This window comes from Takifugu rubripes, chromosome 5, assembly GCF_901000725.2.
Source record: "Takifugu rubripes chromosome 5, fTakRub1.2, whole genome shotgun sequence".
In the NCBI taxonomy this organism is placed as follows: domain Eukaryota; kingdom Metazoa; phylum Chordata; class Actinopteri; order Tetraodontiformes; family Tetraodontidae; genus Takifugu; species Takifugu rubripes.
The window spans coordinates 13039011-13066614 of NC_042289.1; the positions used below are offsets into that span (position 1 = coordinate 13039011).

Below are 27604 nucleotides of genomic sequence, written 5' to 3' on the forward strand. Positions count from 1 at the left end.
TCACTAACACCTGTGCTCTTCCTATTCACTCATTTCATCTTTACTGATTCATAATTTCTTACACAAACAGATGATCATCAGAAAGGAAACAGCACTGCAGCACTGACCTGTAACCACGAAGGTCACGAGCACGACTCCCGAAACCAGCAGCTTGACGTCCATGCTGAGCTAGGTTTTATCAGGTGAGGCGTGTTCTTGATGAAGAGCCATAAAGATGACATGAAGCCGCATTAATCTGCTGAATAATATGGGTAAAGAACATGTGCTTCCAGCTGTTGATAAAATAATGCTTTTTGGGTTATTTGTTCCAATAATGCAGCTGGAACAGAGCGCTAATTAGCATTAGCTTCTAATTGCTAGGGACTGAAATAATATTTATTGTTTTTAGTGTTTCATTCACGGTGTTTAATCTAAGAACACGTGACCTGTTCCCTCTTCCTATAAAACCTTCCCTTCTGACCTGCTCATGTGGGTGAGGCAGCAATTAAAGGTTCATGACGTGCACTGATGCTTTAAACTCCTGTAAAGTCCGGTCCATTAAGGCAACATGGAACTGGTCCGCCCGCTTGATGTGAGGGTGAAAAACCGACTTTAGCCAACATGCTTCCTCGTGAGTCTCCTGCTTTAGCTTTAAAAAACCTGCTTAGTTCCATCACATCTCTCATCTCTCTGATATCAGCAGGAATTGTTCCATGATTGATTCCCAAGTTTCCATTTCCTGAGAAATTACACAACATTTAGCTTTGGACTTTCTAGTTTCATTATTGATGAAACGATGGGACACACCTGCCTGCCTGTCTGTCTGCCTGTCTGTCTGCCTGCCTGTCTGTCTGCCTGCCTGTCTGTCTGCCTGCCTGTCTGTCTGCCTGTCTGTCTGCCTGTCTGTCTGTCTGTCTGCCTGTCTGTCTGCCTGCCTGTCTGTCTGCCTGTCAGGCCCTGAAATGTTCATTTGTTGCTGTGAATCCAGTTTTGATCCAGCTGTGACAATTTTTTTCCATAAAATAACAGCAGATTTAATGCATAAATAAATGAGAATTTACCTCAAGGTCTGTGAATAATGCAACCACAGCAACTGAAAGAAAACAGGTTCTAATTTCTAACCTCTGCAAACAAGTATAAGATATAGAGACATTTACAGTGACAAAGCATGTTTACAGCTTTAAAATATTTGCATAGTTTGGGCTTCTTTTCGCCTTTCTGCCTTATTCTGAATCAATAATATCTGCTGGAGCGACACACAACCCTTCAGGTCCTAAAGTGCTCATTTAAACAGTCTTTGTTGGAGAACACAGAAGAATAAACACAACAGTTGTGTTGTCCCTGTGAAGACTAGCAGCTGCTTCTGACACGAATATGTAAAATATCATCAAAAGTTAAGACGATCTGGACCCGAAGACCTGCAGAGAGTCTATAAAGTGCATCATGTTCCGTCTCTGACCAGAAGTGACGATGTTTCGTATGTTCCTGTTCTGCTGCAGAGCCGCCGGGATAGAAACAAACATCCGGTGGACCTGACACACAGCTTAGAATATGAAGCTGTCTGACATTATTTGAGCTGGTGGTTTCATCTCTGGAGACTCAATAATAAAATCACTGTTGAATTTCTTCACAGAACAGAAAACTGAATCAGCATTCCATCATTTGGTCACTCTTATTTAGAGAAAAAGTCACAGAAAAACTGCAGAAAGTGGCTGATTCAGTCCCGCCACTCTGCAGTCAGAGGGGTCATAGAGGTCAGAGGGGTCATAGAGGTCAGAGGGGTCGGGGCTGATGCAGCCCTGCTGTCTCTGCACTGAGAGCTGGACTGTGTGTGGACTTTGTGGGACTCCAGTTACCCAGAGAGGCCTGAGCAGCCTTACGGTGGGCCAGCCTGTGCGTGATGGAGAACCCGGAGTTTCCCTCCAGCTGAGACAAAATCACGAGCACCTGCCTGAGAGGGGAAAAATGTACATGATCATCTCTCTACCCAAGAAAACCTCCCTACCGATACTCGTTGACCCCAGCGCCCAGGCTAAGAAGCTAACAAACCTCCACCTTTGGATCATTGCTCGACCTAAGATCATTTGTGAACCTGTGCAGAGGAGGGATGCTGTCGATGGCTTTGAGGCTGCCGCGCGTGGACACCACGTTGAAGCTGTCGCTGCAGTCACATGACACGTGCAGGTGATGCCTGGGGTGTCTGTTCTCCACCATCACGATGAGGCCCGCCCACCCGTGGGTCAGGTAGTAGCAGGTCATCCCCTCTCGCCCCTGAGCAGCATTTACGATCACCAGGTAACGGCTGCGCTTCAAACATATCAGAGAGTCGAATGAAAGGCGGCGATACCTCGTGCCGTTCTCCTTTAGCCTCGGTCAGCTGGATGACGGCGTCGGCGATGGTGGTGCTGGAGGCCGTCACCTGCTCCACCATGACGAGTCTGCTGCTGTAAACCACCAGCGTGTAACCGGGGGCCTCGGATCTGCTCCCGCAGGCTGCAAACACACAGCGCGATCAAACGGCGTGCTGCAGCCAGGCGGCATAACCGTGGACGGCGCCGGTATTACCGGTCCCCTCTGGGGAGGGGGCGTGCCAGTGATTGAAAGCACAACACAACACAGCGTATTCGCCGGGCTCCAGCATGACGTCGCAGCCCACAAACCTCCTCACGGCTCTCCGGCTGTGAGCGAGCAGGCGGCCCACGGTCAGGGCGCCGGAGCTGTCGAAGGAGACCCGGAACACCAGCAAGCACAGGTCCAACAGGTGGCTCTCGGCTGTGTCCCAGCGCCTGATGGCAACCAGGAAAAAGCCATCATGTTGCGTTCAAGCGGCATCGTTTAGAGTGTTTTCCGATGGTTCCAGCACCAGCTCGACCTTGTGGTCTGACGGGCTGGACTGGAGTCCTCGTACCTGCTGTCCTGCTGGAACAATGCCAGTTCCATGGTGGTTCTCTCCAGCACTGTGACGGACACCACCGCCACTGGAGCATCAGCGCCTCGTGGGAAAACCCCCGGAACTCGGACCTCCTGCCAGTCCGAGTGAATCTTGCAGATGTCCACCGAGTCAAAGTACCTGCAGGAGAACCTTCGTCAGGGAAACCGATTTCAGGTTTGCTCAGACAAACTTTTAAACCTCCCCAACCTTATAAAATCTGAGAAGTCCATCCAGAAGAGGCCATCCTCAGCTCGCTGAGGGCAGAGCTCCCTCTTCAGGTGTGGAGGCCAGTCCGGCCAGTCGTCCGACCAGGGTCCGGTCCAGGAGAAACGACCCCAGGGGTTCCTCAGCTGCAATAATCTGAGCCAGGAAGCAGGTGGGAGGAGTGAGTGTTGGACAAGGAGCTGTGGCTCATGACAGGAACGCTGTGTTATCACCACCTGTGAGCAGTGACGACTCGCACATCCAGAACAGAGTAAGCGTGTCGCGGACGCAAACCCAGAGACTCGTACTCCAAGTCATCCACCTTCATGTTTCCGCCTCCACAAGACGCTCCCATCAGAAAACTGGAAGTTCAGAAATGACATTTTAACTCCCCTGCATTGGACGGCAGCCTGGTTCCGATTCTGTCACATTCATCAAAAGTTAAGACGATCTGGACCCGAAGACCTGCAGAGAGTCTATAAAGTGCATCGTGTTCCGTCTCTGACCAGAAGTGAGCGGATGTTTCGTATGTTCCTGTTCTGCTGCAGAGCCGCCGGGATAGAAACAAACATCCGGTGGACCTGACACACAGCTTAGAATATGAAGCTGTCTGACATTATTTGAGCTGGTGGTTTCATCTCTGGAGACTCAATAATAAAATCAACCACACCCTAGATCTAGTTCTGACTTATGGTGTTGAGGTAGAACATGTGTCAGTGTTCCCTCAGAACCCCCTCCTGTCAGATCATTCTTTGATCACTTTTACATTTATGATTAAGGATTCTTCTACCCTCAGAGCTCAGTCTGACTATAGCAGATGTCTCTCAGATAATGCTGTAGCTAAGTTTAAGGAAGTGATCCCTGTGCTGATCCCAGGACCACCGTGTGTTTCCCCAGGGATCAATCATTATAATCTTAGCCCTGCTGAGGTCGACTCTATTGCTGAAGGTGCAGCAACCTCACTGAGAACCACGCTTGATTCTGTTGCCCCCCTGAAAAAGAAAATAGTAAATCAGAGGAGGTGTGGCCCCAGGTATAATTCACATATCAGGACCCTCAAGCAGAAAGTGTGAAGACTAGAAAGGAAGTGACAGCTATCATGGAGCCTGGAGAGACCGTCTGGTAGTTTATAACAATGCTCTCCGTAAGGCTAGAACAGCTTTTTTTTCTTCTTTAATTGAAAAAAACCAGAATAACCCCAGATTTCTTTTTAGCACTGTGGCCAAATTAACCAAGAGTCACAGTGTTTTAGATCCACGCCATGGATCGCCATGGACATGACAAACATCAGGAAGCTACTGACGCGGCATGATGCAGAAAAGTTAGTCCAGCATTTGTTCCTTCCAGGCTGGACTATTGTAATTCTTAATTATCAAGGTGTCCAAACTCCTCTTTAAGAAGCCTCCAGCTGATCCAAAATGCTGCAGCCAGAGTTCTGACAGGTATTGACAAAAGAGATCACATGACTCCTGCACTGGCGTCTCTTCATTGGCTGCCCGTTAAATTTAGAATCATTTTTAAAATCCTTCTTTTGACCTACAAGGTCCTCAGAGGCCTAGCTCCATCCTACCTGGAGGAGCTAGTGACACCTTATCAGCCCAACAGACCGCTCCGCTCTCAGAATGCTGGTCTACTGGTGGCCCCCCTTCTCTTTATGGCGTCAGACAAGCACATACCGTCCCCTCACAAGTCCCATTGTTTCACATGCCCAGCGAAATCAAACGTGTTATAGACCTGTTATAAACATGTTTATTACCTGTTATATGACTCGATTTGATTCGCGCCCTGTGCAACAGTAACGTCACTAACACCTGTGCTCTTCCTATTCACTCATTTCATCTTTACTGATTCATAATTTCTTACACAAACAGATGATCATCAGAAAGGAAACAGCACTGCAGCACTGACCTGTAACCACGAAGGTCACGAGCACGACTCCCGAAACCAGCAGCTTGACGTCCATGCTGAGCTAGGTTTTATCAGGTGAGGCGTGTTCTTGATGAAGAGCCATAAAGATGAGATAAAGCCGCATTAATCTGCTGAATAATATGGGTAAAGAACATGTGCTTCCAGCTGTTGATAAAATAATGCTTTTTGGGTTATTTGTTCCAATAATGCAGCTGGAACAGGGCGCTAATTAGCATTAGCTTCTAATTGCTAGGGACTGAAATAATATTTATTGTTTTTAGTGTTTCATTCACGGTGTTTAATCTAAGAACACGTGACCTGTTCCCTCTTCCTATAAAACCTTCCCTTCTGACCTGCTCATGTGGGTGAGGCAGCAATTAAAGGTTCATGACGTGCACTGATGCTTTAAACTCCTGTAAAGTCCGGTCCATTAAGGCAACATGGAACTGGTCCGCCCGCTTGATGTGAGGGTGAAAAACCGACTTTAGCCAACATGCTTCCTCGTGAGTCTCCTGCTTTAGCTTTAAAAAACCTGCTTAGTTCCATCACATCTCTCATCTCTCTGATATCAGCAGGAATTGTTCCATGATTGATTCCCAAGTTTCCATTTCCTGAGAAATTACACAACATTTAGCTTTGGACTTTCTAGTTTCATTATTGATGAAACGATGGGACACACCTGCCTGTCTGTCTGCCTGCCTGTCTGTCTGCCTGTCAGGCCCTGAAATGTTTATTTGTTGCTGTGAATCCAGTTTTGATCCAGCTGTGACAATTTTTTTCCATAAAATAACAGCTGATTTAATGCATAAATAAATGAGAATTTACCTCAAGGTCTGTGAATAATGCAACCACAGCAACTGAAAGAAAACAGGTTCTAATTTCTAACCTCTGCAAACAAGTATAAGATATAGAGACATTTACAGTGACAAAGCATGTTTACAGCTTTAAAATATTTGCATAGTTTGGGCTTCTTTTCACCTTTCTGCCTTATTCTGAATCAATAATATCTGCTGGAGCGACACACAACCCTTCAGGTCCTAAAGTGCTCATTTAAACAGTCTTTGTTGGAGAACACAGAAGAATAAACACAACAGTTGTGTTGTCCCTGTGAAGACTAGCAGCTGCTTCTGACACAAATATGTAAAATATCATCAAAAGTTAAGACGATCTGGACCCGAAGACCTGCAGAGAGTCTATAAAGTGCATCGTGTTCCGTCTCTGACCAGAAGTGACGATGTTTCGTATGTTCCTGTTCTGCTGCAGAGCCGCCGGGATAGAAACAAACATCCGGTGGACCTGACACACAGCTTAGAATATGAAGCTGTCTGACATTATTTGAGCTGGTGGTTTCATCTCTGGAGACTCAATAATAAAATCACTGTTGAATTTCTTCACAGAACAGAAAACTGAATCAGCATTCCATCATTTGGTCACTCTTATTTAGAGAAAAAGTCACAGAAAAACTGCAGAAAGTGGCTGATTCAGTCCCGCCACTCTGCAGTCAGAGGGGTCATAGAGGTCAGAGGGGTCATAGAGGTCAGAGGGGTCGGGGCTGATGCAGCCCTGCTGTCTCTGCACTGAGAGCTGGACTGTGTGTGGACTTTGTGGGACTCCAGTTACCCAGAGAGGCCTGAGCAGCCTTACGGTGGGCCAGCCTGTGCGTGATGGAGAACCCGGAGTTTCCCTCCAGCTGAGACAAAATCACGAGCACCTGCCTGAGAGGGGAAAAATGTACATGATCATCTCTCTACCCAAGAAAACCTCCCTACCGATACTCGTTGACCCCAGCGCCCAGGCTAAGAAGCTAACAAACCTCCACCTTTGGATCATTGCTCGACCTAAGATCATTTGTGAACCTGTGCAGAGGAGGGATGCTGTCGATGGCTTTGAGGCTGCCGCGCGTGGACACCACGTTGAAGCTGTCGCTGCAGTCACATGACACGTGCAGGTGATGCCTGGGGTGTCTGTTCTCCACCATCACGATGAGGCCCGCCCACCCGTGGGTCAGGTAGTAGCAGGTCATCCCCTCTCGCCCCTGAGCAGCATTTACGATCACCAGATAACGGCGGCGCTTCAAACATATCAGAGAGTCGAATGAAAGGCGGCGATACCTCGTGCCGTTCTCCTTTAGCCTCGGTCAGCTGGATGACGGCGTCGGCGATGGTGGTGCTGGAGGCCGTCACCTGCTCCACCATGACGAGTCTGCTGCTGTAAACCACCAGCGTGTAACCGGGGGCCTCGGATCCGCTCCCGCAGGCTGCAAACACACAGCGCGATCAAACGGCGTGCTGCAGCCAGGCGGCATAACCGTGGACGGCGCCGGTATTACCGGTCCCCTCTGGGGAGGGGGCGTGCCAGTGATTGAAAGCACAACACAACACAGCGTATTCGCCGGGCTCCAGCATGACGTCGCAGCCCACAAACCTCCTCACGGCTCTCCGGCTGTGAGCGAGCAGGCGGCCCACGGTCAGGGCGCCGGAGCTGTCGAAGGAGACCCGGAACACCAGCAAGCACAGGTCCAACAGGTGGCTCTCTGCTGTGTCCCAGCGCCTGATGGCAACCAGGAAAAAGCCATCATGTTGCGTTCAAGCGGCATCGTTTAGAGTGTTTTCCGATGGTTCCAGCACCAGCTCGACCTTGTGGTCTGACGGGCTGGACTGGAGTCCTCGTACCTGCTGTCCTGCTGGAACAATGCCAGTTCCATGGTGGTTCTCTCCAGCACTGTGACGGACACCACCGCCACTGGAGCATCAGCGCCTCGTGGGAAAACCCCCGGAACTCGGACCTCCTGCCAGTCCGAGTGAATCTTGCAGATGTCCACCGAGTCAAAGTACCTGCAGGAGAACCTTCGTCAGGGAAACCGATTTCAGGTTTGCTCAGACAAACTTTTAAACCTCCCCAACCTTATAAAATCTGAGAAGTCCATCCAGAAGAGGCCATCCTCAGCTCGCTGAGGGCAGAGCTCCCTCTTCAGGTGTGGAGGCCAGCCCGGCCAGTCGTCCGACCAGGGTCCGGTCCAGGAGAAACGACCCCAGGGGTTCCTCAGCTGCAATAATCTGAGCCAGGAAGCAGGTGGGAGGAGTGAGTGTTGGACAAGGAGCTGTGGCTCATGACAGGAACGCTGTGTTATCACCACCTGTGAGCAGTGACGACTCGCACATCCAGAACAGAGTAAGCGTGTCGCGGACGCAAACCCAGAGACTCGTACTCCAAGTCATCCACCTTCATGTTTCCGCCTCCACAAGACGCTCCCATCAGAAAACTGGAAGTTCAGAAATGACATTTTAACTCCCCTGCATTGGACGGCAGCCTGGTTCCGATTCTGTCACATTCATCAAAAGTTAAGACGATCTGGACCCGAAGACCTGCAGAGAGTCTATAAAGTGCATCGTGTTCCGTCTCTGACCAGAAGTGAGCGGATGTTTCGTATGTTCCTGTTCTGCTGCAGAGCCGCCGGGATAGAAACAAACATCCGGTGGACCTGACACACAGCTTAGAATATGAAGCTGTCTGACATTATTTGAGCTGGTGGTTTCATCTCTGGAGACTCAATAATAAAATCAACCACACCCTAGATCTAGTTCTGACTTATGGTGTTGAGGTAGAACATGTGTCAGTGTTCCCTCAGAACCCCCTCCTGTCAGATCATTCTTTGATCACTTTTACATTTATGATTAAGGATTCTTCTATCCTCAGAGCTCAGTCTGACTATAGCAGATGTCTTTCAGATAATGCTGTAGCTAAGTTTAAGGAAGTGATCCCTGTGCTGATCCCAGGACCACCGTGTGTTTCCCCAGGGATCAGTCATTATAATCTTAGCCCTGCTGAGGTCGACTCTATTGCTGAAGGTGCAGCAACCTCACTGAGAATCACGCTTGATTCTGTTGCCCCCCTGAAAAAGAAAATAGTAAATCAGAGGAGGTGTGGCCCCCTGGTATAATTCACATATCAGGACCCTCAAGCAGAAAGTGCAAAGACTGGAAAGGAAGTGACAGCTATCATGTAGCCTGGAGAGACCGTCTGGTAGTTTATAACAATGCTCTCCGTAAGGCTAGAACAGCTTATTTTTCTTCTTTAATTGAAAAAAACCAGAATAACCCCAGATTTCTTTTTAGCACTGTGGCCAAATTAACCAAGAGTCACAGTGTTTTAGATCCACGCCATGGACATGACAAACATCAGGAAGCTACTGACGCGGCATGATGCAGAAAAGTTAGTCCAGCATTTGTTACTTCCAGGCTGGACTATTGTAATTCTTAATTATCAAGGTGTCCAAACTCCTCTTTAAGAAGCCTCCAGCTGATCCAAAATGCTGCAGCCAGAGTTCTGACAGGTATTGACAAAAGAGATCACATGACTCCTGTACTGGCGTCTCTTCGTTGGCTGCCCGTTAAATTTAGAATCATTTTTAAAATCCTTCTTTTGACCTACAACGTCCTCAGAGGCCTAGCTCCATCCTACCTGGAGGAGCTAGTGACACCTTATCAGCCCAACAGACCGCTCCGCTCTCAGAATGCTGGTCTACTGGTGGCCCCCCTTCTCTTTATGGCGTCAGACAAGCACATACCGTCCCCTCACAAGTCCCATTGTTTCACATGCCCAGCGAAATCAAACGTGTTATAGACCTGTTATAAACATGTTTATTACCTGTTATATGACTCGATTTGATTCGCGCCCTGTGCAACAGTAACGTCACTAACACCTGTGCTCTTCCTATTCACTCATTTCATCTTTACTGATTCATAATTTCTTACACAAACAGATGATCATCAGAAAGGAAACAGCACTGCAGCACTGACCTGTAACCACGAAGGTCACGAGCACGACTCCCGAAACCAGCAGCTTGACGTCCATGCTGAGCTAGGTTTTATCAGGTGAGGCGTGTTCTTGATGAAGAGCCATAAAGATGACATGAAGCCGCATTAATCTGCTGAATAATATGGGTAAAGAACATGTGCTTCCAGCTGTTGATAAAATAATGCTTTTTGGGTTATTTGTTCCAATAATGCAGCTGGAACAGGGCGCTAATTAGCATTAGCTTCTAATTGCTAGGGACTGAAATAATATTTATTGTTTTTAGTGTTTCATTCACGGTGTTTTATCTAACAAGAACACGTGACCTGTTCCCTCTTCCTATAAAACCTTCCCTTCTGACCTGCTCATGTGGGTGAGGCAGCAATTAAAGGTTCATGACGTGCACTGATGCTTTAAACTCCTGTAAAGTCCGGTCCATTAAGGCAACATGGAACTGGTCCGCCCGCTTGATGTGAGGGTGAAAAACCGACTTTAGCCAACATGCTTCCTCGTGCTTTAGCTTTAAAAAACCTGCTTAGTTCCATCACATCTCTCATCTCTCTGATATCAGCAGGAATTGTTCCATGATTGATTCCCAAGTTTCCATTTCCTGAGAAATTACACAACATTTAGCTTTGGACTTTCTAGTTTCATTATTGATGAAACGATGGGACACACCTGCCTGCCTGCCTGTCTGTCTGTCTGTCTGTCTGTCTGTCTGCCTGCCTGTCTGTCTGCCTGTCAGGCCCTGAAATGTTTATTTGTTGCTGTGAATCCAGTTTTGATCCAGCTGTGACAATTTTTTTCCATAAAATAACAGCAGATTTAATGCATAAATAAATGAGAATTTACCTCAAGGTCTGTGAATAATGCAACCACAGCAACTGAAAGAAAACAGGTTCTAATTTCTAACCTCTGCAAACAAGTATAAGATATAGAGACATTTACAGTGACAAAGCATGTTTACAGCTTTAAAATATTTGCATAGTTTGGGCTTCTTTTCGCCTTTCTGCCTTATTCTGAATCAATAATATCTGCTGGAGCGACACACAACCCTTCAGGTCCTAAAGTGCTCATTTAAACAGTCTTTGTTGGAGAACACAGAAGAATAAACACAACAGTTGTGTTGTCCCTGTGAAGACTAGCAGCTGCTTCTGACACAAATATGTAAAATATCATCAAAAGTTAAGACGATCTGGACCCGAAGACCTGCAGAGAGTCTATAAAGTGCATCGTGTTCCGTCTCTGACCAGAAGTGACGATGTTTCGTATGTTCCTGTTCTGCTGCAGAGCCGCCGGGATAGAAACAAACATCCGGTGGACCTGACACACAGCTTAGAATATGAAGCTGTCTGACATTATTTGAGCTGGTGGTTTCATCTCTGGAGACTCAATAATAAAATCACTGTTGAATTTCTTCACAGAACAGAAAACTGAATCAGCATTCCATCATTTGGTCACTCTTATTTAGAGAAAAAGTCACAGAAAAACTGCAGAAAGTGGCTGATTCAGTCCCGCCACTCTGCAGTCAGAGGGGTCATAGAGGTCAGAGGGGTCATAGAGGTCAGAGGGGTCGGGGCTGATGCAGCCCTGCTGTCTCTGCACTGAGAGCTGGACTGTGTGTGGACTTTGTGGGACTCCAGTTACCCAGAGAGGCCTGAGCAGCCTTACGGTGGGCCAGCCTGTGCGTGATGGAGAACCCGGAGTTTCCCTCCAGCTGAGACAAAATCACGAGCACCTGCCTGAGAGGGGAAAAATGTACATGATCATCTCTCTACCCAAGAAAACCTCCCTACCGATACTCGTTGACCCCAGCGCCCAGGCTAAGAAGCTAACAAACCTCCACCTTTGGATCATTGCTCGACCTAAGATCATTTGTGAACCTGTGCAGAGGAGGGATGCTGTCGATGGCTTTGAGGCTGCCGCGCGTGGACACCACGTTGAAGCTGTCGCTGCAGTCACATGACACGTGCAGGTGATGCCTGGGGTGTCTGTTCTCCACCATCACGATGAGGCCCGCCCACCCGTGGGTCAGGTAGTAGCAGGTCATCCCCTCTCGCCCCTGAGCAGCATTTACGATCACCAGGTAACGGCTGCGCTTCAAACATATCAGAGAGTCGAATGAAAGGCGGCGATACCTCGTGCCGTTCTCCTTTAGCCTCGGTCAGCTGGATGACGGCGTCGGCGATGGTGGTGCTGGAGGCCGTCACCTGCTCCACCATGACGAGTCTGCTGCTGTAAACCACCAGCGTGTAACCGGGGGCCTCGGATCTGCTCCCGCAGGCTGCAAACACACAGCGCGATCAAACGGCGTGCTGCAGCCAGGCGGCATAACCGTGGACGGCGCCGGTATTACCGGTCCCCTCTGGGGAGGGGGCGTGCCAGTGATTGAAAGCACAACACAACACAGCGTATTCGCCGGGCTCCAGCATGACGTCGCAGCCCACAAACCTCCTCACGGCTCTCCGGCTGTGAGCGAGCAGGCGGCCCACGGTCAGGGCGCCGGAGCTGTCGAAGGAGACCCGGAACACCAGCAAGCACAGGTCCAACAGGTGGCTCTCGGCTGTGTCCCAGCGCCTGATGGCAACCAGGAAAAAGCCATCATGTTGCGTTCAAACGGCATCGTTTAGAGTGTTTTCCGATGGTTCCAGCACCAGCTCGACCTTGTGGTCTGACGGGCTGGACTGGAGTCCTCGTACCTGCTGTCCTGCTGGAACAATGCCAGTTCCATGGTGGTTCTCTCCAGCACTGTGACGGACACCACCGCCACTGGAGCATCAGCGCCTCGTGGGAAAACCCCCGGAACTCGGACCTCCTGCCAGTCCGAGTGAATCTTGCAGATGTCCACCGAGTCAAAGTACCTGCAGGAGAACCTTCGTCAGGGAAACCGATTTCAGGTTTGCTCAGACAAACTTTTAAACCTCCCCAACCTTATAAAATCTGAGAAGTCCATCCAGAAGAGGCCATCCTCAGCTCGCTGAGGGCAGAGCTCCCTCTTCAGGTGTGGAGGCCAGCCCGGCCAGTCGTCCGACCAGGGTCCGGTCCAGGAGAAACGACCCCAGGGGTTCCTCAGCTGCAATAATCTGAGCCAGGAAGCAGGTGGGAGGAGTGAGTGTTGGACAAGGAGCTGTGGCTCATGACAGGAACGCTGTGTTATCACCACCTGTGAGCAGTGACGACTCGCACATCCAGAACAGAGTAAGCGTGTCGCGGACGCAAACCCAGAGACTCGTACTCCAAGTCATCCACCTTCATGTTTCCGCCTCCACAAGACGCTCCCATCAGAAAACTGGAAGTTCAGAAATGACATTTTAACTCCCCTGCATTGGACGGCAGCCTGGTTCCGATTCTGTCACATTCACCCGGCTTCTTTGGAGCTCAGCATTTTGGCCCAGATCAGGTCTGTGTCGATCGAGTCTTCCTTGGGGTTTGTGGCACTGAGCTGGAGGGCCAGGGACTCGCAGGGGGCCCCCGTCAGTGTGGCCAGGCCTTCGATGGCTCGACCAGCCTGCAGAGAGAAGTAGGAGCCATGGAGCTTGGCCAGGGCCTTTTCGATCAGGGGCACCCACAGCTGCCTCCGCTGGGCCTGAAGAGGCAACGATCAAACGGGGTGTAGCTAATTAGAGCGGGAGCGGGAAACAACGGCGCTCACGCAACCAGGAGGTCAAATTCAGGCAACGTCCGGAGGCTATCGAGCTTGTTTAGCGCTAAAACAGCTTAGCACCCGGCCGTTATTTTAGGTTCCGTTCCAAAAGTGATCGTTTCACCTGAGAAAAGAGCAGATGGTCGTTCTCGTCACAGGGCAGCATGTCGTCCACCAGGACGGTGGTCCAGCAGCCGTCCTTGCACAGGCGCACCTGGTAGGCTCCCTCCGGACACAGCGAGCGGGTCACCATCACTCTCTCCAGCAGCTCGGCGCGTTCGGCCAGGACGGTCAAAGCACTCAGGAACCTGCAACATTCCCATCCAGAAACATTCACACAGACCCGGAATCTGCCCTGATTCACAGCGAGCGTCCAGTGGGAACTCATTTAGGGATTATTCCTGATTTTGCCGTCTATGCTGCACACCTGCCATGAAACCCTGCTCAGTAATTGTGACGCTCACCAGCAGTTACCCAGAAGGCCTTGCTGGATGTCAGAGGGGCGAGGCGTGCAGAAAACCGTCCACTTTGCCGCGCGCTCCCTCAAGTTGCAGCATCTGATTTCCTGAGGGCGGAGCCACTTTTTGACCCGGTGCTGGACGCTGTCGTCCGGCGGGAAGCCGATAGATTTGGGACTGGGCGGGAAGCTGTCGTCCACAAAGGTCACTTTGTTCTGGAAATAAGAGGGAATGATCATCGCTCTGCTCTGCTCTGCTCTGAACCCACAGGAGATGCTCCCAAACCTCTGTGCAGAAGGTGACGATGTCTTCCCACATCTCCTTGGCCTCCCCTTCATCACTCTGGCGCAGCAGCTCCACCAGCCTGCTCTGCTTCTTCTTGGAGGCCGGAGCTGCTCTGAGCTGGGCGCCGTGCTCCTGGGCGGCGTGGCACGCCAGGCAGTGTCTGGCTCGGACCTTGTTGATGAGCGTGCACGCTGGACAGGACCACTCCCCCCTTTTGGCGGGGAAGACATCGGCTGGGAAGGAGGAGGAGGAGGGAGAGAGCGGCGACAGCTCCTCCTTCAGGATGCTGAGACGTCTACCGGCCAGGTGCTCCGGCTGAGCAGACGGATGTGAGAGGACGAGAGCTGTGGGCGAAGGACCCGAGTTGCTAATTTGCCTGATGCAAACATCTGCAGGGGGCACCTCTCTGCGACTGCAGGGAAGCGGATTGTTCTGCCTCGAGGAGCTTTGGATCGGATAGGAAGCCTCCGCCAGTAAAGATCCTCCCCCAGCGGAAGCGGAGCGTGAGAGATCTGCAGGTTGTGCGTGTTGGACTCCGTGTTCCGGGACCAGCAGAGCGTCTGCGGGGATCTGGGGCAGGGACAGTTTGCGTGGTCCCCCGCAAGCGGAGCAGGACATGGAGGTGGGCGTGTTCTGCAGGGTGCACCTCAAGCAGTCCCACGCCAGGCGGTCCAGATCTGCGTCTTCACGCCGGTTCTGCTTCTGCAGGCTGCAGGGTTCCGTCGCTGACGGTCTCAGGGGACCGGAGCAGCTGCTGGAGCTCTGGCGCCGCTCGCCTGGAGAGCTGCGGGTTTGACGCGGCGTTCCCGCGTATCCGCAGAGCGGGCAGGTCGGACAGTCGGCGGAGTTGGCGAGGGTACAGCGTGGGCACGACCAGCCGCTGTCCTCCCTGCTGGGGCGGCGCCACAACCACTGGGCGTCAGATCGGCGCCGCGGGGCCTCACAGATGGAGCAGCGGGGGGCACCAGCGGCGTTGAGGAAGGTGCAACAGCCGCACGCCCACTGGGTCCTCAGGAGGGGCATCGAACCTGAAGAGAAACTGCAGAAAACAGGAAATAAGGTTCAGCAACGGGTTCCCGTCCCAACACGACAGTTGGGACCAGGACATGTTTGGATCGGGTGATCCAGAACCAGTCCTCCAGGGCCCCAATGCAGCCAGGCAGAGAACTGGTGGTGAAAGCCTTTTTCTCTGGCTGGCTTTAGGCCCTTGAGGACCTGACATGGGTCAATGCAGAGAGAGGAGAGAAGATATTGGGAGAGCGGCATCGAAATTAAGATTCTAATGTATGGAAAGAACTCACAAGCGCGCGATCTTATACATTATTTAAGATTTTTCATCTTTCCCAGCGGTGATATCAGCCGACAGCTTGTGCAGGATGATAAAACATAGAGGATTCATCTCCCTCAAAGCTCTCAGAGGCTCCGGTCCTGGGAGGGTGATGTGGACGAACAGAGGCAGGCGAACATCAGGCCCAGATGTTGCGTGCTGCTCATGTATGGCTAACGTCCCATTAATATTCTACTGAAGTTCCTTCTGGATTTTGCTGAGTGCTTCACTGAAATAAGGTTGCAGAGATGATGGGACAAAGACAACAGCGACTGACTGGTCCAACATTCCAGAATCCGTGGAGCCAGAATACCCTCCATGCAGCTCCAGACTGCAGTTGGACCATCAGAGACGTCCCTGGTTACGCTTCCTGTCAGAGAGTAACCTGACTCCTGCAAACCAAGCCCAGACACGTCACGCTGGGGACATTAGACTCAGATACAGCAATAATTGATTAGAGGAGATCTCATCTAAACCCAGGAAGGACTTTTTCCCCTCCTTTCCATCGACCCGTCCATGAAACATTTATGGCTGCTGATCCAAATGCAACCGCACCGGTGCAGGATCTGACCAAAGCTCGTGGTCCCGGCTCCACATTTGAGATGATTAAATCGTCCCAACTGTCAGGTGCAAGGATCAACTCTCAGAGGGATCCGTCCCGAATCACACGTGGTCCTGACAGGATCTCTCATCCACAACTGCTTCGTTAGTCAGATTCTGTCTGTGAGCCGAACACTCGACAGCTGTTTGCTGTCCCCAGCGAGGGGACCCAAATATCTGGATGTCTCATTTGTCCAGAATCAGCCTGAGATAAACAGGCCAGTTAGCAATAAAGACAGAATCCAGCCTCCGGGCAAGAGCTTCAGCGGCCCGATTCCATAAAATCCAGATGCCAAAAGTGCTCCTGGAGGCTGGAGACGAGCTACAAGGTCACCTCTGAAGTGGACATTGTCTCACAATCACTGGATTCTTGCACCTACAAACCTCTGAATATCAGCTTATTGGCAGTTTGATGGGTGAAAAAGGGTCATTTTATAGCAGCATCACGTTCCTCCAACATCATCATCACCATCATCATCACCATCATCATCATCACCATCATCATCATCATCATCAGACCTGCGCTCTCTGTGTCTGCTGGGTCTGGGAAGCTGTCGAGGGATGGAGACACTCTGGCTGCTCCGCAGGCATCCCATGATGGGGGAGGGGGGCAGCGCTGCACCCCGGGGGGGGGCACCTTCGGCCTCCTCAATGAGGGAGGAGGTGGAACCTCCCATGATGCTCCTCTCTCTCGTGCGAGGTACCTGAGGAATGAGAATCAGCGGTTTAATGTTTTGGTGTCAGGATCAGCCTTTGAGGAACCCCCTCACCATTTTTCAGAACATTCAGCTCGTTTGGACATTAAAACATTAAAACGACGGCATGTTCGGTGCTACCGAAGGGGCTAAAAGACAATCCGCTGTCTTCTACGATGCCGTTCGGGATCTGCTGGATCCATCCGACTCCACACGTTGTCCTTGAGCAAGGACTTGAAATGTGCGTGAAAACCTCGAGCCCTTCGGACGTGCCACAAACCGACGACAATAACGAACAACAGAATGACGATCGTCAACAACTTTTGCCCTCCTAAAATCAAAATCCCATTTTTGCCCATTCGACCCTCCTGGGTTCCATCGTAGACGCGTCCGAATAACAAAATGAGCTCCGGTGCCCCTAAAAGGACCGTTTTTAAGAATGAAAGTGGACCAAAGTGTGTTTGTGTTCTCACGCATTCAACCGAAGCTTCAACCTTTATGCAGGTTTCTGAAGTTCACAGAGACTTCAGGTCGCCTGCTGCAGCTGCAGAGGGACCGGCGCAGGTCCGGACTCTGCAGGTCCGTGTGAAGACCCGACGGCACCAAAGAGCAGGAGGAGCAGCTGGACTCACCCGAGCCGGAGCGCCGAAACATGCAGGAGGAGGAATATTGCTGCCCGCTGGGTCTGATCTGCAGGCATCCTCCTTCGTTTAAGCCCTGAGATGCACAGTCACCGCCTCCTCTCATCAGCACCACCACAAAGCTGCAGGGGAGACGGCTCACTTCCTCTGGGGGATTTCAAAATAAAACTCAATGCTTGATCATATTTGAATAATGAGGTTTAGGTAGGTATGCTATTCAAAAACAAAACCCTTGTGTCAAGTTAGAGTTTTTGTATCTGAAAATATCTCAGTTGAAGATGAAGGCATGTGCCGTCTAGAGATTATCTGTGTGTGTCAAAGAAAGAAAACGGCTCATACAGCCCATAATGGAATTAGTAGTTGAGTAGTTACTGCAATTAAAATCTGGAATAATGTGTGGAATTAAACAAGTACCTCAATGTTTGGCCTTTCATTTTGAAGGTGTAGTTCTGCTAGCGGTTTCCTGTAGCTAATTGCAGCTAGCTTGTAGACGTTCTCCTCCAGCTTGCTCCCGGACGATATTTCTTTTCTCCAGGGACATTTTCAGGACAGGATCCCGGACAGCGAGCGCAGCATCCGGGAGAGATAAAAATACCTTCTCTGCTCTCATTCAGGTTCTGGATGATTAAAACTATGATTGTGGCATCAAACGCCATAACGTCCTGCTCCACCCTGCTAATAAACAATCATTGTACCTCTTCAAATGTAAGTAATGAACTACACAACTACTACACAGATTTACCATTCAGAAACAACAGAAACTAAGCACTTTGTTGTCTTTTTGTTTAAAAAAGGCCTCAATTTAGTAATTTAGTAAAGAACATCAAGTTGTAGAGTTTGAGCAATCATAGAAATGTGGGCAAACAACAGATATAAAACAAGTGTCTTATATTATTAAGTAAAAGACAATAATTAATGCAGAACCTTCCCCACATCGTCCCCTTTAAATGCAGGAACTGTGCAGGAACAGGCTTGAAATGGAAACTCAAACAACACGTCTCTTGAGCTTATACATCGCCTGCGTCCTTTCTTCTCAAAGGCACATTATTACATCCAAGATCTCAGAACAAAGTTAGAGAAAGATTAAAGATTAGAGATTTTCCACAGCTGATGTGAAGTGAACTCTGAGTCCAGGGTGCATTCGATTCCAGCGTTTTTCATATTGTAAAGTGGATTTTGGCGCTGGATCGTTCCATCTTCGGCTGAATCCAAACAGCTCCAAGTTTCCGTCTTCCTCCCTTCACGCCGCCTTTCTCCAAACCTCCTCCCCAGAAATGAAGGTGGATTTGATGCTGAGCTCATCGTCAAGAAAAACGAGGTCTGAAAGTGTGGAAGAGCAAACCAGATCAGCAGCAGAGACTGTAAACATGTGACAGCAAACCTTTACAAATCTGAGCCATCGTGTCCTGAGGACAGAAGGGGTGGACGAAGCCTGATAGCGTTGCTGTGGCAACATGGAAACCAGACTGTCACTTCTATTTAAACACAGCAGCAGACATTAAACCCCTGATGGAGACATTAAAAACTTGTTTCACATCTTTTCCCTTTTGTGCGGTTGTGTTTCATAAACTTGACTGTTCAAGCTAGCATCCTCGCTAACATTAGCTCCTCTTTAAAAATGCCATCAAGCACGCTGCAGCCCATAAACTGGCACTCAGAACTCCCCTTTAGTGTAACGCCACAGGAGAAGCTGCGTGTTTGCAGCCCAAACTTGAACCTAATCTGTTTTTCCCACAGCGGAGAGGATCCTGACCTGCATCCGAGCCGTAGTCCAGCTTTCCCTTCCTGTGGCTGATACCCAGCAGCTGAGCAGGATGGAGCGATGCGGCTTCCAGAGCCTCCTCTATGCTGCAGCCTGGGCAAACAGGAGGAAAAAAGGATTTTTTTCCTGTCCCGGATGCCGTAACAATCTGTTTTAAATCAAGCTTGTGTGTCATTTAACCAACAACTGAAAGTTATCCCTGCTTAGAAGCACTTTGTAGGGATGAGAGCTGTCCTCAAGGATAAAGCTGAAATAACCCAAACTGACCTGAGGCTTGTCTAAAATGCCGGACACACTTGTCCATCGTGGCGATGCTGCCGCTGAGAGTATCTGTGCCTAGAAGACAAGCAAAGAGGCTTTTAAACCACTTGAAAAGGCCTTGAACATAGACTTCAGAAGCGTTTTGGTCCAAAGGTGCCACCTAAAAGTGGACGACACGGCGTGTGATGTCACAGACCTGCCACGTACGCGTGGAGACCCTGAATCTCGATGACCTGCTGTCCTAACGTGTGTCGTCCAGGGGGGAGCCCCATGGCCGTGACGGCGTCCGTCACCAACACCAAACCTGACAACAGCAACAACAACTTGGTCTCTCCGTCTACCTGCTGCCGGAGCTGCTGCACCCACCTGACGGATGCGACCTGTGGGCGATCCGCAGGGCCGCCGGGTTAGTGTGGATCCCGTCGGCGATCATGCCGTAGTACACCGTCTGTCCTGCCGGGACCTGATCACTGGTCAGCAGACCCACGATCCCGGGGTCCCGATGGTGGAACTGCGTCAGCACACAAACGAAGTTGCGGTGAAACCACAGCGCCCCCTGGTGGCCGCCGGCCAGATGAGGTACAGAAGACAGAGCACAGGAGGAACTCACGGACGGCATGGCATTGAAGAGGTGGGTGATGAAGGAGGCTCCGTGCCGAACAGCCTCCTCCGCCTGGGACAGGTTGGCCATAGAGTGACCTTGATGTGGAAAAGGTCAGAGGTCGTGTGTAGGTCACATGGTCAGAATCACACACACACACACACCGACCCGTGCTTACCTAACGACACCGTGATGCCTCTCTGGGAGAGCTCCCTCACCACTGATTGGCTGTGCTCCAGCTCAGGAGCCAGCGTTACTATGGCAACGTTGTCCAGACTGCCGTAGACCTCCGTCAGATTGTCGATGCCCCCGGAGTGGAATTTCCGGATGAACGGCTGCGGGTGGGCCCCTTTCTTCTTCTCACTGATGAACGGCCCCTCCAGGTGAAGCCCTGCTCACAGTCAGGAGTTATTTCTACTGCTGTTGACGTGGCAACAGCAAGTTCTGCATCAAGGCCACGAGGGCCCGTGTGGCTAACACGGAAGCCTCGTTAGGGTCAGACTGAGATCTGTGCTGCTAATAAAAAGACAGCTTGACGTTTAAGTCGTACCCAGAACTCCAGCTCCATCAGCTCCTCCATTCTGGACTTTGACCTCAGGAAGAACCTAAAAAAACAGTCAGATATTTAAAAGTTTAACAGCCAAATACTTCATATTACAACAGTTTTCAGGCTGTCAGGAACATTTGTGGACAAAATGACAGAACCCAACCAGCAGCTGTTCTGGCTCTGGCTGAGCGCCGATGGTACCTTGTGGTAGATAGAAGGTGGCGACGTGACCAGCGTGGGACAGAAGGAGGTGACGCCGTGTTGCAGGATCTTTTTGGCCACGAAAGAAACGCCAGCATTCACGTCCTCAGAGGGCAGAGAGAAGTCGATCCCGTACCCACCTGAGCGGGGAGCAGTCCGTACGCACTCTTATTTCTCAACTCTGCGCGTGTGTGTGTGTGTGTGTGTGTGTGTGTGTACCATTGATCTGAACGTCGATAAAACCCGGGGCGACGATGCTGCCCTCACAGTCCACATGCACGTCGGCATAACCCTGCTCATCAAAGAACAATTTCTTTGGATCTAAAATCCTTCCTTCGCGCACCCACAGGTCTTCCCTTCAAACACACACACACACACCTTTTGCTTAGTTGCTTCTTCATGTTTCCTGTGTGTGTGTGTGTGTGTGTGTGTGTGTGTGTGTGTGTGACCTCTGCAGCTGGTGGTCTCTCAGGATTCTGCAGTTGATGAACCGGGTGATGGGGCTGTCTGACACCGATTTGTTGGTGGGCATGTTTCCTCCTCTCTCTTCTGTGGAGCACAACACACAGAAACACACAAAATTAAGGGCTTTCGTGTGTCACAGGAGAGCCGACGCTCCTCAGCTCTTCTCTCCTTTTTCGTTATTTCGTGGCAGTCGTGCGGAATCGTTTTGGTGAGTGGTATTTGTCCTGTGAATTACATTCCCAATAAATCTGTTCATAGTTTGTGTTCATAGACTGAAACATGACAGAAATCCCTTTTGCATTGCCAGTCACACCCTGAGCTGCACTGTTTTACGACAATATTATGACATTAACTCTAACTTCATGTGAAGGGCTGACAAATGAGCCTACTTGGAAAATACGATACATACGTTTTTTAAATAGACTGAAGTCAAAATAACTGTTTAAATGAAGTCAAACTAACATTTCACAGGCAGATATAACTCGTAGACACCTACTTTTACATTCGCCTGATAAACTCCACACTGTTCTGTAGAGTTAATCATTCCAAACCAGAAACGAGCACATTTAATTCGCCATTTTAACCTCGTTTACGTACCCACAGAAAGAAAAGATCATTCGTAGTCGCTTAGTGCAGAAATAATGCCAGCTCGGTTCTTCTCAATAGATAAATGTATCCACACGTCGCTCCTTTTCCATAAAAACACAACATAAGCGCCATTAACGTTGCACACGTTTAATCCCGTTAATGTCAGAATTTAACATACATACAAACAACTTGAAAAGAACCGAAGCAACGATTTAAAACGTCCTGCTTTTCCGCTCACGCGCTGACTTTTGATCAGCTGAGTCTGCACAACAGAAACACCGGAAGCAGATGTCATGTGACCCGGCGGCGGGTCAGCTGACCAAACAAATACTCACCGTGGCTGCGCAAACTCCTCTGGTGCCAACAATTTGTGTTGAGAAACTAATGCAAGTTCAAAGCCACTCCAAAGATCCACCGTGTGCGTGAGCGCGCGCGCGTCTGGTCGTGTCTTGTAATTACACATGTGTCCGGCAGGGGGAGCCAAAGATAGACACTTGCAATACCCCGACATTAAGCCTTCAACTTGAGACTCCAATTAACTATTGAGGTTTGCTAAAAGTATTTGCATATTAAATTACTGCCTATTTCATCAGAGTACAGGATTTCCAAGTGTAATTATGCTTTTTGGTTCATGGTGAGCTGAATTCTAAGAAATAATATTAATTTTTAAAATGTCTACAGGGCTACAGAGAGCACAGGAACGTCCCGTAGAGATGGTGTTTCATCTCACCTGACCAGCGATGACCGTGATGTTTGAAACTTCGCACCACCAGGAAGCGCGGTGCCAAACTCCATCTCCAACCCCCACCAGCACCCACCCGGCAGACAGAGCACGCCCTCCTTCGCCATTCCTGAAAGTCAACAATAAACTGTGTTTCCAGTAAGCTGGATACCTCCCCAAGTCCTGCTCATCCCCATGGAGACTACTACGAGAGTCCACAGTCCTGTGTCCTGTGGCCAAAGCAGGCCACCCATGAGGACAGAAAGGTATGTCCCACCCAATATGGGAGAGAACGAGGCACTCAAGCACAGAGCAAATGTCTCTGTGTGTTTTCTCTGTTTGAACATGCAGAAAAGGTTTGGCTGCATTTCAGGGGATGTCTGAATGGAGACCCCGGCTAAATCAGGAGCGGTGCTGTTGTACGATGTTTTACCGCCCCAGATCGCCCTCTTTTGTAGGCCCTGACGTCAGCATTCCCCAGGACGGGCCGTGAGTGACACTCGAGCTTTGTTTCAAAGTCACCACATCTCATTCATGGCCGCTTAACTCCTGAGTTCATCCGCCTTTCCTGGTCGCTTAATCCGGCTGCTCTTTAAGATGCCGGATAAGCAGCCGTTTGTCCGCCCAGTCCAGGGCCGATGGGGCGCTCCCACTTTATGGGAATTGTTACAAAACGGCCCAGATGGCGGCGAATTGGGGGGATCGCTGCCGACAGGGTCGTGGTGCCGGGTCAGTTGGGTCGGTCACATGTTGACGGGTCAGACCAGATAAAAACATGAGCCATTTTAGGTTAAATCGCATTGACAAACTTCCCGCTAAACCCTCCGCAGAGTCCCGACAGCCCTAAAATTCCCTCCCAACAAAGGTCTTTAAAATGGCTTCATTTGATGATGGTTTCGGAGTTTCTTGGTTGTTCGTTCATGAACAAATTTATCTAAACCACCAGCCAACGCTCTTATGTTACAATCCCTACAAGAGGGGGGGGGGCTCCCACCTGTAGCGACCCCCTGAGATCCTGACGCCTGAGAATCTGATGGTTTGCAAACAGTCGTGAAGTGTTGGGAAAAGGTAGATCCATTAGCAAACAGAGCCCCACTGGGAGCCCGAACACCTGACATCCTCACAAGCGTCACACTCACTAATCTGTTAAATCTCTGCTCATTTGTCCTCACGCCGCCGTCCTCCCTCCTCGCCGCTCTGTTTACACGTGGGATGATGGGATGAAGAGGGAGAAACAGGAAACGGGGGGATGAAAGGGTCAGTGCTGAAATGATTTATGTGGGTTATTAATGTTCAGGGGTCAGAGGAAAACCGTCCTCACCCACCGGCCGTTCGGTGGACGTCACGGTCAGGACGTCTGCAGCCCATAAGGTCGCCACGTCCACGGAACCCCTCTGCATTGTTCCAGAAGATTCGGGCTCAATCTCCTGGGTGGGTAGTTTACAAGACATAAAGGAAGGAGGGGGGGTCTCCTGCCTTTTCTCCTTTCCCTTTCTTCCCCCCACATCCTCCCCCCACCCCGACCCCCCCGCCCCTCCCTGTCCTGAGCCTTAGCAGCTTGTTTGCATTCCTCTCAGTTAATAAGTGTTTGTCTGTTCCTTTGCAGGGGGTGTAAAGACCCCCCCCCCCCGGCTCACCCAGCTGTAAAGATGACACAAGTGATGCTGTGAGGAACAGAGGCAGCGGAGGGGTCATAAATCTCTCACACACACACACACACACACACCAACGGTAGGTTCCTGTGCACGTTTCAAGTCCAGAATAAACAACTGAAGTCTGATTAAAAGGGAAATAGTTTCAGAAATCACCAAAGTCGTCACGTTTCTTCTTCTCCCTCCTATGAAGTCAATTATTCCCCAGCAAAAGAGGTTATTAGATGACTTATTAAACACAAACCTGGTGAGATTATTAAGATTAGGAGGACGGCGGTAAATAGGACAGCGTTTATTTAAAGACATTATTAAAGGTCTCTTTAAAGCGATCCTCATGTTTTCACACCTCAGGTGTTTAAGTCTGTGGCTACTCGTCCACATCTTTAAGGTGTCGCACGTCCCAGCTGGACCCACGTCTCAGAGTCGCAGTGTTTCGGGGGAACGGCTCCGTTATGGACACTGGAAGAATCACAAGCTGGCTAAAGGTCGCTCCTGTGGGAGAGTGATGTGAGAAACGTCCCTCCCGCTCTGCCCTACATCTGCTCTCATCGAGTCCAAACCCAAAACACAGGCGGCCCATGAATGCGCCCGCTTCACGCTGCCGGAGGAATCTCTGGCGGCGGCGAGCGTCGAGGGGGTCTGAGGCCTGGACCGGGAGCAGGAGCAGGAGCAGGAGCAGGAGCAGGAGCAGGAGCAGGAGCAGGAGCAGGAGCAGGAGCAGGAGCAGGAGCGCTCCAGGCCTTTGTCTCAGAGTTAAAGCTATGGAAAAAGGGCCCCGTCTGCTGCGCCACAAACAAAGACATGAAGACAGATAAAGAAATCAAATTAAAGTTTTGGAAGGGAGCAAAGAAAGAAAGTAACCTCTGTGATGAATGCTCCCGCACCGGGCCAAGTGCTGGAATCTGTTGGACGTTGGGACAGAGACAAAGAGAGGAATCCATAAATAGATGGAGTGAGGTGGAAGGAGACGACTGTGGCGCTTTTGCCAAGAGCTGTGTTTTCTCTTTCTCATTAAGCGGCTCCAAGTCTCGCGGGCGGCTCGATGAGTGTCCCGCCCAGCATTGAGCGGCAGGCCCGAGCATGCCCAGCCAAGGTCAAACTCTGGCCGCCAAGATCGTGCGCCCTCGGCTGCCAAGGCCCCGTTTCTGTTTGTTTGTGCGTCCGACGTCCCTCCCTCCGCCTCTTCAGAGAGCGCCTCGGCGCCTCGGCCTGCCTGGAAACAGCACGCGCCGGTGTCAGGTGATGCTTCCTCCTGCGCGGTCGGTCCCGTGAAGCCTCTGTTTTGGTTTGCTTATTCCTTTCTTTCCCGTGTCACTGAAGGCGACGGCCCTGAAAACAATACGCACGGCGCGAAACGTGTCGGAGAGGAAGGTAAACCGAGAGAGGGTTTGGTAACTGACGCGGGCCATTGTTCGGCCCCTGCGCTGAGTCACCAACCGCCGGGTTACCCGGACAGCACCTAACAAAGAAAAAGGGCTGAAAGCGCCGATAGAAGGGACCTGAGGATTAAAATGATGCATAAAGGGAAACTAAGAGCACGCTGACCTTGAGCTTTAACGCACGACCTCCATTTCATCCTTGAATCAGGTGGCGCGTTTGCTCAAAGACCACAAAATTTAATCCATATCGAAGCGTTGTTGAGATTTCTACCAGCTTGCGGTGACCTTGACCTTTAACCTAAAAGTCTCTTGAGATTAAAGGTCAAAGATTAAAAAGTCTAAATTGTGGGATTAAAGTGTTGTCTGAGAGCAAAGTCGTCGTTCTGAAGAATGCAAAGACGAGTTAATGCAGCAGGACTAAAATGAGCTTATCCATACTGAATGGATTCGATTTAAGCTGAATTATTGTAGATTAAAACAATCTTTAAAGTGTCTCTGAGATCATGTACCTACAGTTTAAATAACAAAAACTGTTGTGGTGCCCAAAGAAAGTCCAGATTTAAAAATGAGAAGGGATAAATATTCCCGTGAAGGGAATTTGATGAGATTCGTGGCGTCGGATTCAGAGACGTGTGTGAGGGGAACCTGGATCCGAATAGCTCAACCACCAGGGGACGGTTGTGCTGGACCCCTCTGAGGAATTCCACTCTGTTTTTCTAACTTTCCCAGTAACTTTCCCATCTCCCTGTGTAGGTTTACAGGTCAATCCAGAATTGGCTTTGTCATGCCGGTCTTCTGCGGCCTCATTCAGTCCCCGAAACACCTACAAAAGAGAGTCCCCCAGCCCCAAGTAATGAATAAAGCAGCCCTCCCACTGGTTCCCTGGGCATTGTTTCTGGGTTGTTACACAGAGTGTGTGTTGCTCGCTAAGCCTGTGATGGATGTCGGATTACCCCTCAGTCTGTGTCTTCCTGACAAAGAAGGCATCAGCCTGAACTGACACACACACAAGTAAACATGCAAACACACACTTGTGCGCTCCCCAAACATTGGCCCACCCTCATCCTCAAGATCCCCACAATGATCTACGGATCTTTGTCGTGAAGCCAACAGACTGCGACAGCGGCGTCGCAGCAGGACGAAACAAAACAGACCAAAACAGCCAAAAAGGCGCCGGCAGCTACTCAGGAGTGAAATAAAGACAATTAACTGCATTAATCCAGAGTTTGTGATCAGCATAATCATCGACATGATGCTGCTGGACCTTGGAGTCCCCCAAGGTTTAGCGTCCGGCCCACTGGTTTTAATGGTAGCCTGCTTGTTGGACGATCACTGTAAACGTGTCAGTGTAATTGGGACATTCCGGGTATCAGTTAAACAAACAGCCATTTTTCTGCTGACCTGGAGTTTCTGTTGTGCAGGTTTACAACGGCACAAGGCCGCGGATTCTTGCTCCGTTGGCGTAATGGAGGCGCCTGGTCTCGATAAGGTAGCTGAACTTTCACAAAAAACAGCAGTGTAATAAATCTGGGGCTCCTTGCAGCCTCTCTTTCTGTCTTCTACGCCATCCTTCCAGGCCTCATCAACCCCTCACTCTTGGTAAGACCAGTAAGAGACCCACACCCATTCCCACCCCTCTCGCCCTCCATAACAATAGTACCGGCAGTTACCCGGGAAACCGGCCTTTCATTAGCTGTGTGATAAAAAAGATGTATTTCTCGCCTCTTTTCTGTTCACTTTTTCACATCTTTGTTTTTTCGGGGGAATCTGTTGATAAGCTTCAGCGCACGAAGGCCGTCCCAGTGGAACCAGTCGGATGCCTGCAGAGTTGCGGGGCAACAGAGAGAGAAATGTCCTGACGGTTCCTTTTTTCCCTCAGTCTCTCTCTCTCTCTGACACACACACTCACACACTCTCTCTCACACACACACGATCAAAACTCTGAGGTGACCAAAGTGTAA

General features: G+C 50.1%; 3 protein-coding genes across 6 annotated transcripts; all 3 read right to left on the reverse strand.

The window, feature by feature from the left end:
• Positions 1-168: 168 nt before the first annotated feature.
• On the reverse strand, positions 169-5949 carry LOC101072895 (calpain-15-like). Of its 3 annotated transcripts, none has more exons than XR_003888609.1 (9): positions 5024-5700; positions 3352-3477; positions 3119-3271; positions 2888-3049; positions 2545-2765; positions 2327-2472; positions 2072-2250; positions 1041-1930; positions 169-194 (listed from the first exon to the last, which is right to left on the reverse strand). XR_003888609.1 is itself a non-coding variant. In XM_029836954.1 (9 exons), the coding sequence occupies exons 3-9, from the start codon at positions 3468-3470 to the stop codon at positions 1753-1755; spliced, it is 1158 nt and encodes a 385-aa protein (XP_029692814.1). In that variant the 5' UTR covers positions 3471-3477; positions 5024-5110; positions 5849-5949; the 3' UTR covers positions 1003-1752. The 3 variants fall into 3 exon arrangements, 2 of the variants coding, with proteins under 2 accessions (XP_029692814.1, XP_029692816.1); XM_029836954.1 differs by lacking the exon at positions 169-194 and adding an exon at positions 5849-5949 and having other exon boundaries at positions 1003-1930; positions 5024-5110; XM_029836956.1 differs by lacking the exon at positions 169-194 and having other exon boundaries at positions 1003-1930; positions 2029-2250.
• LOC101067143 (calpain-15-like) lies at positions 5804-18114 on the reverse strand. The gene is made up of 21 exons (XM_029836702.1): positions 17881-18114; positions 17458-17613; positions 16650-16834; positions 14204-15242; positions 13925-14133; positions 13585-13768; positions 13180-13403; positions 12981-13106; positions 12748-12900; positions 12517-12678; positions 12174-12394; positions 11956-12101; positions 11701-11879; positions 11385-11559; positions 8160-8293; positions 7927-8079; positions 7696-7857; positions 7353-7573; positions 7135-7280; positions 6880-7058; positions 5804-6738 (listed from the first exon to the last, which is right to left on the reverse strand). The coding sequence occupies exons 3-21, from the start codon at positions 16805-16807 to the stop codon at positions 6561-6563; spliced, it is 4149 nt and encodes a 1382-aa protein (XP_029692562.1). The 5' UTR covers positions 16808-16834; positions 17458-17613; positions 17881-18114; the 3' UTR covers positions 5804-6560.
• A 225-nt stretch (positions 18115-18339) lies between these two features.
• Positions 18340-22201, reverse strand: amdhd2 (amidohydrolase domain containing 2). 2 transcript variants are annotated; one of them, XM_029836953.1, is made up of 13 exons: positions 22074-22201; positions 21901-21992; positions 21288-21387; positions 21058-21194; positions 20839-20978; positions 20641-20695; positions 20269-20481; positions 20100-20188; positions 19856-20000; positions 19686-19793; positions 19496-19564; positions 19220-19321; positions 18340-18786 (listed from the first exon to the last, which is right to left on the reverse strand). In XM_029836953.1, exons 3-13 carry the CDS (start codon positions 21368-21370, stop codon positions 18707-18709), a joined length of 1221 nt encoding a protein of 406 aa, XP_029692813.1. In that variant the 5' UTR covers positions 21371-21387; positions 21901-21992; positions 22074-22201; the 3' UTR covers positions 18340-18706. The 2 variants fall into 2 exon arrangements, with proteins under 2 accessions (XP_029692813.1, XP_003976437.2); XM_003976388.3 differs by having other exon boundaries at positions 22070-22197.
• Between the last annotated feature and the right edge of the window lie 5403 nt (positions 22202-27604).